Source organism: Nematolebias whitei, chromosome 5 (genome assembly GCF_014905685.2).
Source record: "Nematolebias whitei isolate Nwh7 chromosome 5, NemWhi1, whole genome shotgun sequence".
Taxonomy (NCBI): domain Eukaryota; kingdom Metazoa; phylum Chordata; class Actinopteri; order Cyprinodontiformes; family Rivulidae; genus Nematolebias; species Nematolebias whitei.
In genome coordinates this window covers 3,906,263-3,924,396 of record NC_056502.1, presented here as the reverse complement: position 1 = coordinate 3,924,396, position 18,134 = coordinate 3,906,263, and the positions used below count along the sequence as shown (strand labels likewise).

The window sequence follows — 18,134 nt, the reverse complement described above, 5'->3', positions numbered from 1 at the left end:
TGTGACATGTCCAAACCACTGTCCCTCTTCTGGACATGTCCAAACCACTGTCCCTCCTCTGTAATATGTCCAAACCACTGTCCCTCCTCTGTGACATGTCTAAACCACTGTCCCTCTTCTGGACATGTCCAAACCACTGTCCCTCCTCTGTAACATGTCCAAACCACTGTCCCTCCTCTGTGACATGTCCAAACCATTGTCCCTCCTCTGGACATGTCCAAACCACTGTCCCTCCTCTGTGACATGTCCAAACCATTGTCCCTCCTCTGGACATGTCCAAACCACTGTCCCTCCTCTGTGACATGTCCAAGCCACTGTCCCTCCTCTGTGACATGTCCAAACCACTGTCCCTCCTCTGTGACATGTCCAAACCACTGTCCCTCCTCTGGACATGTCCAAACAATCTCAGTGTGGCCTCTCTAATTTTATCTCCCAGTTGTTCAACCTGTGCTGTACCTCTGATGATCTCATTCCTGATCTTCTCCATCCTTGTCACTCCTAAGGAGAACCTCAACATCTTCATTTCTGACACTTCCAGTTCTGTCTCCTGTCTTTTTGTCCACGTCTCTGTCTCCAGACCATACAACATAGCTGGTCTCACCACTGTCTTCTGCTCCTTGTAGCCTCACTGTTCCACCTCCTCCCTCTCGTTCACACACATGTACTCTGTGTTACTACATCTGACTTTCATTCCTCTTCTTTCACGTGCATACCTCCACCTCTCCAAGCTCTCTTCCACCTGTTCCCTGTTCTCACCACAGATCACAGAAGTTTCCATAAACTTTAATGATTGTTAAGATGTTTCCGGCTCTTTGTACATTTCTTTCAGTCATGGCTCGTCTACCAGAGGAGCAACTCTCTTCTGTTTAAAGTAACGCTGTTTTGAAACAAACGTTTGCAACAAGCTACAAGAGTTAGCATGTTAGCCGCTGACATATATACAGTACAGCGCTCCCTGTGGAGTCGAATAACCAACTCATGAACAAACATCTCAGGCCCTCAACATCCTTTACAAAGGTAATAAAACAACAAAGAAGTCATAAAATAATAATGTTACTTTAGAATTATAAAAAATATTTACTGTAAATAAGCTGCTCATCATGAATTAGGTCAGTAATGTCAGTTTAAAACAGCCTTTTTTTAACTCTCTTGTAATAAATTTAAAATTAAATCTCAAGATTTGTGACTAAATTACAAATTTAGCCTCGATCTTAAACATCACTGTAAACAAAAAAAAATCATTGATCAAAATAAAATCTGTCCTGAGGAAAAACTGGCATTATACTATAATAATATAATCATTATTAAGTAATAAGTGATATTTAGGTGGTGTTGGGGGGAAAAAAAGGTGTATTTCTGTTTTTAAATAAAAGCAAACAAACCATATTTTAAGTTCAAGGTCACTTTCAAACTCTTGCCTACATTCAACCACACGTGCACTTTTCACCCTCCTGCTCATCATGAGTCAAAATGGCCCATGAGCCTTCAGTTTGAACACTCAGGGTCATTTCGACCCGAGGGCGACCTCTGGATTCAGGTCTGCGTTGAACAGATGTTTCTGTGTTGCAGTCCGATGTCCATGTGATGGCAGCAACGCGTCGTCTCTGCTCAAACATCTGGAGGTAAAAAACAAAAGATTTGACTGACCGAGCTCCACTCCTCCACAGAGCATGATGTCGGTACAATCTGGAAGTGTTCACATGTAATCTGTATGTGTTTTTAGTTTTTATTAAAATTTGTTCAAGTCATGTTTCATTCCTACATCCTTCAGCACTTCCCCCTCCGTGCTATAAACACAGTTCCTCTAATTGATGAACGGAGCACAGTGAGTGCCAGGTGTTGAAAGGGAATGTGAATTTGTTCCCTCGGCGAACAGAAACAACTGAAACAGAGTTAACACACCGGATGTAATAAAAAGGGTTTACAACATACACACATTCAATAATGTAATTTTACTAAAATCACAGAATTTTAGGTACAACATAGTTTTTTTTACTAGTAATGCCACTCTAACAGAAATGTGAAATTTTTGTTCACATTTCTTTGCAGATATTCACCTGTCCATCCAGGAGGACGGCAAACATTCAGGTTATAATGAATTTTCATGTTTTCTACTATTAGAAACAAGCAGTTCCTGTAATTTAACAACGGTTTGTTTCGAATTTATTGATGCTGGGAGACAAAACGTGTTCAAACAATCATCTCTGGCTTGTTTTCTCTGTAAGCACATGTTGAGTACATTCATTTACTAAACTTAAGGAACATGTAGCATCTGACACCTGCACAGCGCAGATATGTCTTCAGACTGCTTGCAGGAAAAGTTTATTATGCTTTTAAAACATTAGCTGACAGCATGCTTATAAGAAATGTATTTGCTTAATTTACTGATAAGCTGCAAAGTTTCTCATTTCTTTAGCTAGAATAAGCTAAAGCTTTTTAAATTAGGAAGCTAAAACTCGTAGAAGTGATAAAAATGCATGTTCTGATTCAGCGATAAAACTATTAGTCGCTAAAAAACCTGCAGAAGGATTTTTCTATTAAAAAGCTTTTTAAGAATTTACAGATCGATACGTTTAGTTCCCAACATGTTTAGTTGCGTACTGCAATAGCAAAGTTACTAACTTCTTCAGCTTCACAAGTGCTATAGTCTAAAGTCCTACAAGAAAGTTTTCTATTTAAAAAAATATTTGCAAACTAAGTTTAGCCTTGATAAAATTTAAATACCATAATGGTAAATTGTGTAGTCAAATGTGAACTGGCATCACATTTTATTCACTAATAAACCACATAAAATCCTAACTTTTAAATATATATATATATATATATATATATATATATATATATATATATATATATATATATATATATATATATTTCAGTTAGCTGTTCTTAGCTTCTAGCAAGGGACCTGCAAGAAAGTTACTTTATTTACATTAAAACAAAAAAAGTATTTAACCATGATACAGTGCATTTTATTCACGAATAAAAGCAGCACACATTTTTTAGAAACAAGTTTTCTGGCAGCTAGAAGAAGCTAAAACTGCTGCAAGCTAAAGGAATGCAAAAGTTTTTCTATTAAAACAGGTTTTTAATACAGAATTAAATATTTTACCGACGTTATTTGCCTGGGATGAATTTACTTTTGTCACAAATAAAACTACAAGATTTTACCTTCTTTGGTGAAAAGATTTTTCAATTAGCTTATTTAGCTGTAGGACGTTAACAAAAATTAGCAGCTAGTTAAAGGCTTGCAAAAAGTTATCCTATTTAAAAATTAAAAATAAATCACCAAACAAAACAGCAAAAAAGTTATTTGTCCATGACAAAATATAGTTGATTATTTGTGTAATGTGTACTGGATTCACTAAGGTCTTTTTCAGAAGTCCTTTAGCAAGACGCTAATTCAAGTGGCTAGAAGCTAAAATGGCTAACAGCTAAAGGCTTGCATGAACATTACTTTATTTACATGAGTTTCTTTAAAAAATGTATAAAATAAAGACATTTAAATGGCATAATCTTAATTGTAAAAAAAAAAAAAGTTGTATATTAAGCGAGATGCTTTTTCAGCTAGCTGGCTATAAAATGCTAAAGAAACTAGGAGCTAACAGCATGCAAGAGTTATTCTGTTTACAGTAGTTTAAAATACATTTAACCTGAAAACATTTTAAAAAATTGTTGAAGTAGCTACAACTATAAAACTGCAAAAGTGGCCAACTTCTTTAGCAAGAAGCTTTTCAGATCGCTTCCTTAAGGAAGCTAGGAATAAAGAAACGTGAGTTATTCTGTTGTACCACAGCTCTTTAATGTGAAATGAATTCAGGTGAATTAATGTACTTTACATGTTCAAACGCTTATGGGCAAGTTTAGGCTAAGATACACAAACTATAAAACAGCTCCGATAATAAAGTTGTACGAGTGATTAGCGTCTTTAGCTAGAAGCTTTTGGTCTGGTTCTTTAAGAGACTAAACGTTCATGCTCAATAATCCAGGTACAAATCCAACAATGTTCAGTCAGGTCAGGTTTTAGGGAGAGGAAGTGGAAATAAAATGTATTATTAAAACCTTTTTCAAACCAAAATATGTTTCGCTACGGTGAAATTTAATTGTTAATGAAAACATTACCAGGACTGATAAAACTGAGCGTGAGAACAAAAGGAAAACCACAGAGAGGTCATTTCTTATTGTAACATTCTCAGAGCAAATCACTTGTTGGTCATTTATCGTGTTTCAATAAATAAAAACAGGTTTTATTTCCTTTGATTTCTCTGTGGCTTTGATTGCTGCTTTGTGTTAACACAAAGAAATCACCGACTCCAACACAATGCGCCTGCTGCTGCCAAGACAGAATAACTTCCTGTGAACCGTGTCTCACAAGCTGTTTTCTCAGTGTACGTTTTGTCTTTGGCCCATCACCGCAGAAAACAGTCCAGAATAAAGTTATGAGTTCCTGCAGCGAGCCACTTGGCCTTTTTCTGTCAGGAAGCAGACACGTCCGAGTTTGATGCGTTCGGCTGAAGTTAGATCTCCTGAAAGTCACGGCTCTTGCCTGCTGTAATCTCCACAGCCGGCGGCATGCGTCACCTGTCCTGGCTGTCATCGGTAACCCTGGGACATCGCCATGGTGACAGCCTCATCACGGTGATAACTCTGCGGGCTGGAAATATATCCGTAACGTTGGTCCTGGTGTTATGATGTGCAGCGTTCCGGTGATGACCAGAGGACACTTCTGCACACCTTCAACTCCTCGTCTTCGGGCTGCGAGATATTTCATCCACGTCCCCCTGCAGCTAAAGAGGAAGCAGTTGCCACAGCGACAAACCACAGCAGCATGGCCTCACAGTTCCAATGTGGTTTATCACCTGTGGATGATGATTATCTGACCCGGAGGTCCTCGGTGTCTCCTGCAAAGGCTGCACACACTCTGTGTTGTGTTTCCTGTACGTTGGTTCCAGGACCAAACTGAATATTTAGTTTATGAAAAAACAATCTTAGTTGCACTTTTGTTCACTTAGAACAAGCTTTGATTTGTAAATATTTCTTACCCTGGATATATTTAGAAAACTACTGTTTATTTGGAACTGGTTGACATTTGCTGCCATGTTTCTGCAATAATTTCTTGTTTAAACCCACTAACTTATAGCAATAAAACAACATCTATTACTAACATTTATACTTTATTTCAGCTTTCAACACCAAGATGTGAAATGAGCTTATTTCTACCAATAAAAAAATGTAAACACCAACACCAACAGGAGGGATCAGGAAACGAGAAAGAAAAATGTGGCAGCGTGTCCGGTCGTCAGATTGGATCGTGATCAATCGGGTCCATCCGGCCTGGCTTTAAGCTCTCGATGTTTCTTTGACTGAAGCTCAGAGATTCATCTCCATCATTTGTTTACTGCCAGCTTCAGGTGAGTTTTAGGTGTGTTGAAACTGCATGATGGCTGCTGCAGCATCACCAGAACAGATCAGCTGCATTTATATATAAAAAACTAAAATAAAGAACCTAGGATGGAATGATGAATGGGGCAGTGGTGGTCCTAGGGGGTGGCTCAGGGGGCAGCTGCCAATGCAAAAACATATCTTGCCACTCCAGTATTTGCACATTCTGTTGGCTAGGTAAATATATATATATATACACAGGTATATATTTATTTTTATTTTTTTTAAGTCAGCAGAGATTGAGTCTCTTAGCTTGCTGGTTTAGAGTTCGCCCACAACCTTCTTGAGTTTCTATATCAGTTTTTTACCAACTAGACCTTGAAATTTCATTGCAATTCCATTTATTTACATCGGGCCAATTCACAGCAGAGGTCATCCCAGGGCACTGTGCAAAAAAACATTGACATACTTTATAAAATGCCAAATTTTAAAGGTCATCTAAGAAAGCCAGACGATGTTAAATCTTCACTTCGTCACAATCTCCTGTCCTGAGGAGCACGATGGGACCCTTTCAGCTGGAAGGAACCTCCAGCAGAACTGGGCTCAAGGTGAAAGGAAAGATAGAGGTAAGACACAGACAAACACAATGACTGGTCCAGGTGCCGTTTCTATTTTCAATTAATTTCATCCATCCATTATCTTTTACCAGCTTCTTCCATTTTGGGTCACGGGGGTCGCTGGTACCCATGTCCAGCAGTCACTGTATGAAAAGCGGGGTACACCCTGGACAGGTCTCAGTCCATCACAGGGACACATAGAGACAAACAACCATTCAGTCTCCCTCTCTCACTCTAGGGACAATTTAGAGTTACCAATCAGCCTAACATGCATGTTTTTGGTCAGTGGGAGGAAACTGGAGTACCCGGAGAAAAGCCACGCATGCACGGAGAGAACATGCAAACTCCACCCAGAAAGGCCCCTGGACCGGGATTTGAACCGGGGACCTGCTCGCTGAGAGGCAGCAGCTCTACCAGTTGCGTCACCGTGCTGCTCCAACTCAATTCAGTTTATTTATAAAGCACCAAGTCACAGCAGAAGTCGTCTCAGGCACTGAACAGAAACATTCATAGTTAAAAATAATAATTTGAAATTTTTTTTATCTGAGGAGCAGCTTTGAGTTTAACTCCACAGAACTCTCATCTTGAGCAAGCACGAAGGCGACAGTGGGAAGAAAAAACTACTTCACGAGGAAGAAACGTCCAGCAGAACCAGGCTCAGGACAAACGTCCATCTGCTTCTTCTATAGAAGACAAATAACAAACAACACGTTGACAGCAGAAATACTGCAAGTACAAATACAAACGTTGGGAGTAAATAAACTAAGACATCAGCAGAGTGAATAAAATGTGGTCAATGTGTCTTCCAGCAGTCTAAACCTATAGCAGCAGAACTAAGGGATACCTCAGAAAACCCAAGCCGACCCTAACTATAGGATTTAACAAAACTGAAAGACTTAAAAATAGACTGAAAGTGACAGAAACTGGAAGCTGGTTCCACAAGAGAGGAGACTGATAACTGAAAGCTCTGCCTCCCATTCTACTTTGATAAACTCTAGGAACCACAAGTAAACCTGCTGTCTGTGAGCGAAGTGCTCCGTTTCACCAGCAGAGACGGTTTCAAGACCCCTCAACCATCAAAGTGACTACTGGTTCTGTACTGGAGCGACTGGTGAAATGGAAAATGTATCCTTTCATTACCAGATAAAAGTAAATTCTTAGAGTTTGCCCCCGAAGAAACAAGTCACTAGAGCCACCACTGGACTCGAGTATGTTGCTGTTCTCCTTCCATGTGAAGTTATAACTTGTTTAATAGGTAACTGGCAGAAATGTTTACTGACTTTCCACATGTTTTTTTTATAAGGGGTCTGGTGTGAGATGTTTTAAAGTTGAGGTGACGGTATGAAACCTCACACGAAGCTCTGGAACCTTCACCGTGGCTGCGTGGATTCAAGACCAACACAGGACTTTAAAAACCCTCGAGGTGCTAATGACTCATTAACAGCCGGGGTTTCCTACGGCTTTCTTCAAACAGACGTCGCTTGTATAGTAAGAAACACAAAAAAAACCTCGTGCACACAAATCTGCTGTCAAATCCACGGTTGCCTGTGAGCAGATCATTAGTGGATCGTAACAAATCCTTAAACGTAAAGGTCAACTTGTTTTCTGTGTTCAGAAACAATCTGAACGTTAACATGGATCATTGTCACCTACTTTTCGTGACTCACAGCATTTAATGGACACTTGTTATCCAAAGAAACCCCAGGAGCAGGACAAATGAACACCTTTGTAGCAGTAATAGTCCCAGAGCAAATAAAAGCCTGGAGTCTGAGCTTCAGTGCAGCTCTCTACAAGCCAAACTGACACAAATGATGGGTAATAAACCTGATCTGAAGCGGTTTCGCTCTGCAGGGCTCCACCAAGGTTATAATGGGAGATTGTAATCTACCAGCTGGAACCACCCTGCATAATAGTAGGTCTCTCTCAGTATTTCCAGCTCCTGGAGAGATACCTTCTCTCCATACATCTCAAATTAAATGTACTTATGTCTCCTATCGAGGTGCTTCTCTAGCTCCTTGAAGTGAAATGGAGCAGTCTAGGTATGTACCGTTCTCCAGGCTGATATACGAGCCAGTCTTTGTCAGGGAAGCTCTCCTTTTACTGATTCCCCCGTCCTAGAAATTTATAACGCCTCTCAAAGCGGTTCACACACGAGCGCTCATGGCCGGACTCACTCTCCGGGTGTTTATGGCTCAGTGTTATTCATCAGGGTCAAAGTGTCCGTCTCACTTGACTGACATCTGTTCCAGCCAATAATTAATGGCTCAATAATTGATGTGCTTGTCATAAAGGTGATTGCAGGGGATCGCAGGTGAGTCTGCGCTGCATGCTAATGAGGGGTCACCCAGCAGCCTCTGCTGAACAAAACCCTCCGCACGTTCCACGAAGAGACGAGTTTTCCATCGTTGATCATGACGGCTTCGACACAGTCAACAGTAAAGAGGAAAAGGGTTGAAAGAAAGGTTAAAGGCTGCAATAACCACAGCTGGTGAAAGTCTGAGATGGAAAATCAATTTCTCTTGAAACGGCACATTAGCACATTAGCATATTAGCATAATGCTACTGATGTCCTGTTCACAGCTTTTTCTGAACGTTTGTCGCTATTAAACTACTTCTGCACACTTTGTAGTTTTTTAATCATTCCAAAAACGTTCAAGGCAAAAACAACTGGACTTTTTTTGAAACGGAAGACGTTTCGCTTCTCATCCGAGGAGCTTTTTCAGTTCAAAGAGCAAAGAGTGTGGAGTTCAGGTTATAAAGCTGAGATAAGATACACTTACGTATGCAGGTTGACCTAATTTTTAAATCATTCTTATAGCAAAATATTTGATAGCTGCAGTAGCTTTGTTGTCAGCACCATGGTCTTGTAATCCTGGGGTTGTGGGTTCAAGCCCCCTGACGAAGGAAGCAGCCAAAATAAACTTCCTATAGCAAATATATCAAAGTCCATGATCAGTAATCCAGGTACACAATCCAACATTTTTCAGTCAGGTCATCTGGACAGTTTCTTTGTTTTTTGTTGTTGTGCTGAAACGTTTCACCTTCCATCCAGAAGGCTTCATCAGTCAACCATACCATACCATACCAATTTATTTATATAGCACTTAAAACAGCAACAAGGCCAACCAAAGTGTTGTACAAAAGAAACAAACATGCACAGCGGACAGGAAAACATAAAATAGAAATACAGATACAAATAGCAGCAGAAGCTAACTAAAATGGCCAACAGAGTAGAGAACAGACCGGACCAAAACAAATCACACCGTGTTAAAGGCAAGAGAATAGAAGTGGGTCTTCAAGCGAGACTTAAAGACTGAGAGTGTGGGAGCCTGCCGGACACTCAGTGGCAACTCATTCCACAGTCGTGGACCTGCAACAGAGAAAGCCCTGTCACCTCTGAGCTTACGACGGGTTTCTGGGACTGAGAGAAGCATCTGGTCTGCTGACCTCAGAGAGCGCGGTGGGACATATGGCTGCAGAAGATCAGTGAGATAGGATGGGGCGGAACTGTTCAGTGATTTAAAAACATACATGAGAATTTTGAAATGGATCCGAAGGTGAATGGGTAGCCAGTGCAGGGAGGCCAAAACTGGCGTGATGTGCTCTCTATAGCCTGTACCAGTTAAAAATCGGGCTGCAGCATTTTGGACCAGTCAAGGAAACACACAACACAAAACTGATTCTTCCCCCAACAACTTACTCCAAAGTGGAACAAACCAGTTCTGCTTGTGATAAGATGGTCTCTTTGGTACGCCCCCTCCTCCATTGCCGGCCCTCTTCCTTGTTGACAGTCATGTCAAACTGGTTGAAAACAACAAAGTCCATGCTCAATAATCCACGTATACAATCCAACATTTTTCAGTCAGGTCATCTGGACAGTTTCTTTGTTGTTGTTTTTTTGTGCTGAAACGTTTCACCTTCCATCCAGAAGGCTTCATCAGTCAAGGAAACACACAACACAAAACTGATTCTTCCCAATAGCAAATATATTTTAGTCAAAATTAGTGCACTATGGCATTTTGCATTTGTGCATTTTAGGCTTTTTGAACTATTAAACTTACCATATTTTTTTACCTATAAATTGTGATTTTTTGCATAATTTACATGCCCTGCGATTTATATGCTGAAGCAACGTATTTATGGATTTTTCTCATATTTATAAACCAGTTTTTGGCTGCAATATGACCGTTTTCATTCATTCTGACTGAAAATATTGCACACTACCATTTTCAGCCTACATGGCACTTGAGTAGTATGGCAAGCCGTTGTGTCATGTAATAGGTAAAAGTGGTTATTAATGACACAATCAGTAGCCTGCCACCTTCATCCAGCTCGCCTGGAGCAATCGTCAAATCAGCTTCAATTCGCTGCACCGTCTTAGTGAAATGCAGCTGATTTGACCATTAAAGTGAATTTATTACGTAAAAGTTAAACTGAAACACACCTTTACTATAATTATGAGCAAACAAATAATTGTTTTTAAGTTTTAATCTTGTTATATTCTTGTTAAAGTCCTCCCGTGCACGCTCCCACGGCCGCCATTTGGCAACCAATCGATTTTTCACACAACACCGGCCCTCATTTCCTGGTTGCCAGCGGTGACACATTATAGATGTGACTTATATGACGAAGCGACGTATTTATGGATTTTTCCACTTTAATAGACATATTTGGCTGATGAGACGTGTATGGCGGAAAATACGGTAATTAGAAAAACTTTCCGCATAGAAATAAAGAGATTTAGTCAGTACTTTCAACAGTAGTGTTCGCTGAAACACTTATGCTTCTTTTAGCTTTTAGCTATTGTCTTGCTAATGTTAGCTTTAGGTTGCAATGTTGCTACATTTACCATATAGGTACAGTTATAGTAGCTAAGACGTTTTACATTTTGCGTTTAGCTATAGCTTTGCTCAATTTAGTGTTTAGCTCTAATTTAGCTAGTTTTAGCTTTTAGACTCTGGTTTGCTAAATTTAGCTTTAAGTTGGAGAAAACCAAACAATAGTCAGAGCAATAAATAATTACTATTACCAATGTTGTATAGGTATTTGGTTTATTTTCCCAGTTTTTTTAAGGACAACCATCTCAAACTGGGTCTTGTGCTTTCTTGAAGCCTGTCCTGAATTAATTTTGAACAGCTTTTTATCCATAAATTATAAATTAGTAATGTTTTACTGGCTTGCCTTGTCGCATCTGTTCATTGTTGCCAGTTACCTGATGAGTCTTAAACTCACCGTCGCTTGAACGTCTTATATTTTCCTTCTGTTCTGAACCACACCAGCTACATCCCATCATCCAACTCAGCTCTTGGGTTTGTGAAAGTACTGCCCAGTTGAAATGAAACTTATACATGTTTAAACTATGATAACAAAGATCCTGTTGTGAAACTTCCGATTGTTTTTTACTTTAAACAATTGGTTTATTTTTGGAAATGTGCATTCACAAACTATACCAACTGTATTGTACCATAAAAATAAATTATATTTTTCATGATTGGTCATATTTTGAATGCCTTCAGTGATTTTCCTGCTCATCTTTTAAATTTCTGATTTCACTGGTGAATAAAATCACACAAGACGCAATAAAACTAGAACACTTTTAATGTCGGTGCTTTGTCAAATTCACAAGAGCGCTGGCCTGAAACAAAGCTTAAGAAATACTTTGTCAGATTCTTAATTGACTGGAATGTTAATTGAAGCCTTTTCCTTTACGTGCACATGAAACTGGCTGGATGTGCCAGGAGTCCCCGCAGCGTCGTCGGTACAGCAGAGTATCTGTTACAACATTCTGTCATGATGGTGAGACCTTTAGGGGATTCGCCTCTTGTGCAGCTCTAAATGAAAAATGAAAAACAACCGAAGAGTACTAATGAAAGCAAAGGAGTTCTTTCTTGTTACGGTAACAGAAAACATAAAGTGATGGATAAGACCGAAGACTTTGGGCTGCGCACGCAGTCCAGCTGTGTCGAGCAGGTGGCCAGAACATCAATCAAGTCACTCGTGGACTGAAATGAACGGGATGGTTGTAGAAATGAGGACCACATGGAGGCAAGACACATCTGCAAGGTGAAATAATCTGTTTACTGACTTCATTTACATGAAATGATCTGTTTTAAAGTTCACATTCATTCATCCTATAGCTGCAGTTCTGCTTAACAACTTTCTTCTGTTTTTTTTTATTTTTGTTACCTAATACTTTAAAACCCAGACGACAAAATGTTCTTAAATGTTCCTGTACCAACTCATGATTAGAGTTGTACTCAGGTCCAAAAAATCCGATCCAACCCGGCCCCAGCCCATAGCCATCATTTCTGAACCCCACCCGCTCTGACAAATTAACAGTAATTACAGGTCCAAACCCGACCCCGGACATTTTTAATTAAGCTTTGACTGCTTAGACCACCAACTATTATTAATGGTTGTCGGACGTGCGGCTGAGTAAAGAGGCCAGAAGATTGGAGCTGAGGAGCCATCAAAGCGCATTAAATGCTTCCCCTGCTTCTGCCTGCATTCTGCATTATTCAGACACAGACCATGCTCTGACATGTCGGATATTTTGGGATCTCACCTGTTTGGGTCGTTGGCCGTGCGCGTCCGCAGAGCGCAGCGGCTGAATGAACGACCATTTGGGCGATGGATCGCTGGCAGTAGTCCATCTGATGCTTAACTGAACTTTTTACTTCTTTCAAGACTGGTCAACGCGTGGTCAAATGGCCGCGGGCGGCTGGTGACTGTATGGCAAGACATGTTCTCATATAATTGGATTGTTGGCCGCACACGTCTACTGATGCAAGCAAAAGCCCAACACCGATCCGGCCTGCACATTAAGCACACTATTATGTCCCGGCTCAGTCCGAATCCGGGTTGGGTGGGGCCAGACTTCGGGTCCGGGTTAGAAATGACAGCTCTACTCATGATACAGTTACCTGTACCAGAAATACCAATCAGAATCAATACTCTGAGGATGTAATTACAAACTAAAAATACTACATTTTAGGATGTAGTGAGCCACTTGCTAATAGTACCGTTTGCTAACGGTCAGATTTTTCCTTTTGTCATGTTTCATTAGTTATCCTGTTGTTGTTGTTACAACTGCTTCCTTTTCAGGGGTAACCACAGTCAAGTAAGCCCATGAAAGATTTGGCAGTTTTATGTATGATATATAATAATTATTTTTTTGGATACTGGATACCTTCCTGACGTAACCTGGGCTCGAACCTGCAGCCTCAGGACCACAAGATCGTGGCACTGACCGCTGAGCGACCGCAGCCCGCAGTTCTTCAGTCAGTGTCACATGTTTTTCAGCCATACCTGAGCAGATTGTTCACAGAAGTGAAGCTTTGAACGCTTTGTTCTCTTTGTGAAGAAGAAAATGCCACATGGATCAAACTGTTTGACTGTTTTGATCACAGGAGCTGAAAATGTCACGTCTTGATATCCGTGACTACAGACTTGCTGGAAAACAATCCCTTTTTTGATATTTCCAGATGATAATGAGCCTCGTGTTCGTTCCTGCAGGCTCCTGGTGATAATGACATTTTCTAATCAGAAATTAATAATCTGAAAATACAGACGTGTGTGATTTTTTAAATTTTATTTCTAACTTCTATATCTGCAGAAGTTTGATTTGCAATTATAAATTTATTACGCTTTTTTGCTCGGTAATTTAAAGAACCAACCCAACACAGTCTTACTTTTCATCTAAATCCATCGTTTTTCACATTTCATGGATTTTTTTGGTTTTTGTCAACATTCCTGTGGCTCAGCGAGAGGAAGTAAACATGTCCCCATTTGTAGTCCTGCAAACAAGGCTCTGCTGTTTCTGCAGCGCACCAGACGGCCTCAAATCTCTGTAAATATTTCATATCTAGGCTGCCGTCATGAAGCAGCACGATGAGGGGACTAAAACAATTCTCACAATTTGATTTATTTACTCTGTTGGGAATGTGTTGGTTTTATGATGGATGGAGTTTGTTGTTGTTTTCATGAACTGAAATGAAGTTAACTTTCTTGGATTGTTTTTGGACAAAAAACAAACAAAATAAAAATATATGTATGTGATTTTTAGGTCACTGTTTTGCAGTAACTTACAGTTTGCCTGAATTTTATTAAAGTTATGAATTGTTGCTCCCCATTTGAAGAATAGGACAGAAAATATTTCTTCATTGTTTGAAGGGAAATGTGGATTTTATGATAGACTGCTTTAGTTATAAAAACAGGACAATGAAAATAATGCAGGCTTTTTAGTTTTTATAAGTTTTGTAAACATTAATTTCACACAAACGTCACCAAAATGTTTAGGTTGCAATGCATTCTGGGTAAATGACGTAAGTTTGCTCCACCCAGCTTTAATGGTAAGTTTGGACGATGTCTGGCGTCCAGCCCTTTAATTTGCACCAGAGCTCATCGATGGAGAGGAGAACGCTGAAATGACTCAGACGGTCCTTTTTATAAATATTAATGCACAAAGTCAGTAGTTCCAATGCATTGTGGTCTAGAAAAATGCCTACTTCCAGTTCTTTGACATCAATAATAAACTTTATGTTTGTGTGCATTTGTTACTGTAGCCTCCTTATCAGACAATAAATTATTATAAATTATTCTGAAGTTTGATGTTTTATCGTTGCGTTAACTTTTATCAACAGCTGGTATTCGACCAGTATATTCTACCACAGCTACAGGAAGTAGCTGTGAATGTATTTGGGCACGTGGTGCCTGATTTTATACGTGCATTGGTATCCAAAATGATCCAAAGTGAGTCAAAGAGAAGAGCTGGTTTTTGTGCTGCTGTTTGCAAACACCAAGAGCTCGGCTTTCTATCACACGCTGTTCACGATACGCATCGGGATAAAAAAATATATTATTAGTGAGTTATGCATGAATCACCAGTAGGGGTTTAATAGACTAGTCGATTCTAGCACATCTCACAAGTTTTTAAATTTCACGTCGACTAGTTGCAGTCAGTGATTGCGTCACGTGATCAGCGTTGGGCCGCTGGCTACAAAACGGATTCTTCCAAGCAGCTGGAAGGTGAGAAGCAGGCAAAGTCTTCCCAAACAGGTAGAAATTCATAACAGGGTGGAAGTATTTCACTAAAGTTGATGCTTTTAGTTTAATTTCATTTAATTCATGGTGGGACCCACCACCACACGCCTCCTGGTTTTAGTTTAATTTTATTTAATCCACTAAATAAAATAAAAATGAAAAAACAGGGGTGCGCACCACCAGAGAATCCATCGCGCACCATCCCCGGTGTGCACCACGCACAACCACCGCCGCCATGGTTTATTTTATTTAGTGGATTAAATAAAATAAAACTAATTTTGTCACAAAAGGCTGGTGCTGGTGAACCCAATGGTGCAGGCAGGCAAGGACTCAGGATGGATATAATGTATATAACTAAAGCATTTATTAACAATACAAACGAGCTGTCAGGGCAGCACAAACAAGGAATGATCAGGAGGGTACTACGATGCAGACAAATCATCAGCAGTGAACAGAGGTCAATGCCAGGACGAAGACTAACACAGAGACACAGACTTATATACAATGATTAACGAGGACTAAACACAAACACCTGTCAGGCTCACACAGCTGAAACACATCAGGGGAAATGATAGACTGGGAAGCAAGGGAGCGCAGAAATGGAAACAACACAAGATGGGGCTAGACACCAGGAAACAAACCATGATCCTACAAACTTTTGCAGCTTAATACTTTTGGTTTTCCTGTGACTTATTTGCAATATAATAAATGGTACGACCATAAATATACGCTCCCGATGTTTTGTTGTTCTTTTTAAATTACTTTTTTTAGCGTCTTGAGTTCCTATGATGTCATCAACTAGTCGACTCGACTGTTATCATATTAATGTCGACTTAAAACATTATGTAGTCGTTCAACCCCTAATCACCAGGAGTGCACGAGGGACAGCAGTCCAATGCCGCCCTGCAGATGGAGGACGACTGAGGTTTGTGGGGGGCGGCCCAGAATGCAATGCACCAGTAAAATAATGGTGACATCCTTATGTGAAAATTTAATTTTTTTAAGTAATTAGGAGTTTTAATGTGTCACAAACAATAACTTTTAGTAGAATAAGGAAATAACAACATATTAAGGCCAACATGTGCAAGTAGCCAGAGATCCCTTAAAAGAAAAACGTTACATTCGTTTTCCTGTTGTCACTTTTAATGTATAATCTTTTCGATGCAGTTCGAACTTAATACGAAACTAAACCCAAACTATATAAATGAAGTGAATGCAAATCATGTTGATTTTAGTGAAAATTGGGAGCTTTTCTATGTTACCAAGAGCTGAAAGTTGCAATGTGGTAAATAATTTGAACCTTTAGCAGGTGCAGATGAAAGCATACACAGTTTTATTGGCTCTCTTTGTGTTCAAACCATTTAAACAAATGTGTTTTAAAAATGCCAGCAACCCATTAAAGTTAGGAGAAAACTTACTCATATTTTAACAGATTTATTGACTTTACAGCCATATTCAATCAACTGTAACCATCTGAGGCAACTTAGCATTTGTTCCTGCTTTATAGTCTTGAAACGAACAAAGTCCATTTGAGTTCAGATATCGTCTTCTGATCCAACTTTTTTCCTTGTCTGACTCATTCTGACCTAATCTCCATTCCAGCGCTCGCCTGGTTGGACGCCCAGCTGTTCACAGAGCCGTCCCTGCTGACAGAGGAGGAACCAGAACCAGGCTCTGTTTTGGTGCAGATAGCAGTCCTGAGCAGCAGACAGAGCTGCTCCTCATCCCACTTACAGATGATTGTGATCTTTGCTCTGCTGAGATTAAATGAAAGAGAAGTGGAGGCCAGAGATGCAGCTCAGAGAGCAGCAGGACGACCCTCAGGCGAAAGGCTGTATTTTTCAGATGATGATGATGATGATGGGGGTATTGGTATAAAACAAAAGCTCTCCCCGAGTCTGGGCAGCCTGTGTTTCTGCATCAGGGAGTTTGGGGGTAAATGTGTTACAACGTCAGATCTGGATGAATGAGTTTTAGCACACATGAAAAAGTTCAGTCTGAAATAGAAATGTATGAGTTATGGCGTTGTGGTAAATTGAGGTCTCTCCAACACGCTAAAACATTGATTTGTGATGTTTTTTTTTCCTGGAGGGATGGGAGCCATATGGGCTTTTAGATGTCAGACTCCACGGCTGTATTAATGATGAGTGTGCATGCGTGCATTATAAATTTTGTGAGGCTATTTAGCAAATTTGGCCGACGCTTGCTCGCCATGTGTGCTCCGACTCGAGCCTTCACTCAAATATGAACATTAAACTTGTTTAAATGGATGTGATTCAAACAAAGACTCAGAAATGTCCAAATATTAAAAGTTGCACCTTCTCCTTTTGTCGTCATGTATCAGAGCTGTCTGGGAGGTTTTTAACACAACTTTAACAGAAATGCATAAAGAAGGTGCAAACAAGCACATGTTCGACAGAAAATTATAAATAAATCCTATGGTAATTCTCGCTGGGTGACAAATTACCATAAACCCACTTTGTAGTTTATTTTGACTCAGTAACACTGCAGCAAATATTAAAACATAAAATGTGTAATTATTCACAGCTGAAAATAGATGCAGCTCACTAAAGCTACATTTGCTTAAAGCTGCTGTGTGAAAGCTAAATCATGAGCGTGAAGCTGACTGTGTGCAGGAAAGAGTCGTCGTTATTCTGCCGTTACCGTTCGGCAACTTAGTTTTGTTTAGATTTTATATTTAAAAAACAGATGCCATGGTCTGTGTTAGATTACCTTGGTTTACTTTTATCTTTGCCGTTTTTTCATTTTAAGTTAATTTACCATTTGCTATTTTACATTTGTACTTCACCGAAGATTATTACAGACTTGTAAATGTATAAATAATTCATATCGTCTGCAAAATATTTAATTTTAAAATGTATCCATGTTTGTTGTCAGTTCGTCACTGCGTTTGATTCAGTTGTAGTTATTTAGGATGAGTGAGCAGATTTCTGACATTAAATCTGGAGACCCAGAAGAATAAAATGTTATCAAGATGAAACTAAACATGGGGACAGTTACGGTTTCTTTTATTTTTTACACATTTATTCATGTTTAAACAATAGAAATCAAATGTAGCAGCAGGAATGTGTC

At 39.7% G+C, this 18,134-nt stretch overlaps 1 protein-coding gene across 1 annotated transcript in view; it reads left to right on the top strand.

The window, feature by feature from the left end:
- rab5ab (RAB5A, member RAS oncogene family, b) overlaps positions 1-17,011 on the top strand; it is a 37,338-nt gene extending 20,327 nt beyond the window's left edge. Inside the window, exon 7 of the mRNA XM_037676521.1 lies at positions 16,644-17,011. Within this exon, the coding sequence (XP_037532449.1) occupies positions 16,644-17,011 (368 nt within the window). The remainder of the gene's footprint in view (positions 1-16,643) is intronic.
- Positions 17,012-18,134: the final 1,123 nt, after the last annotated feature.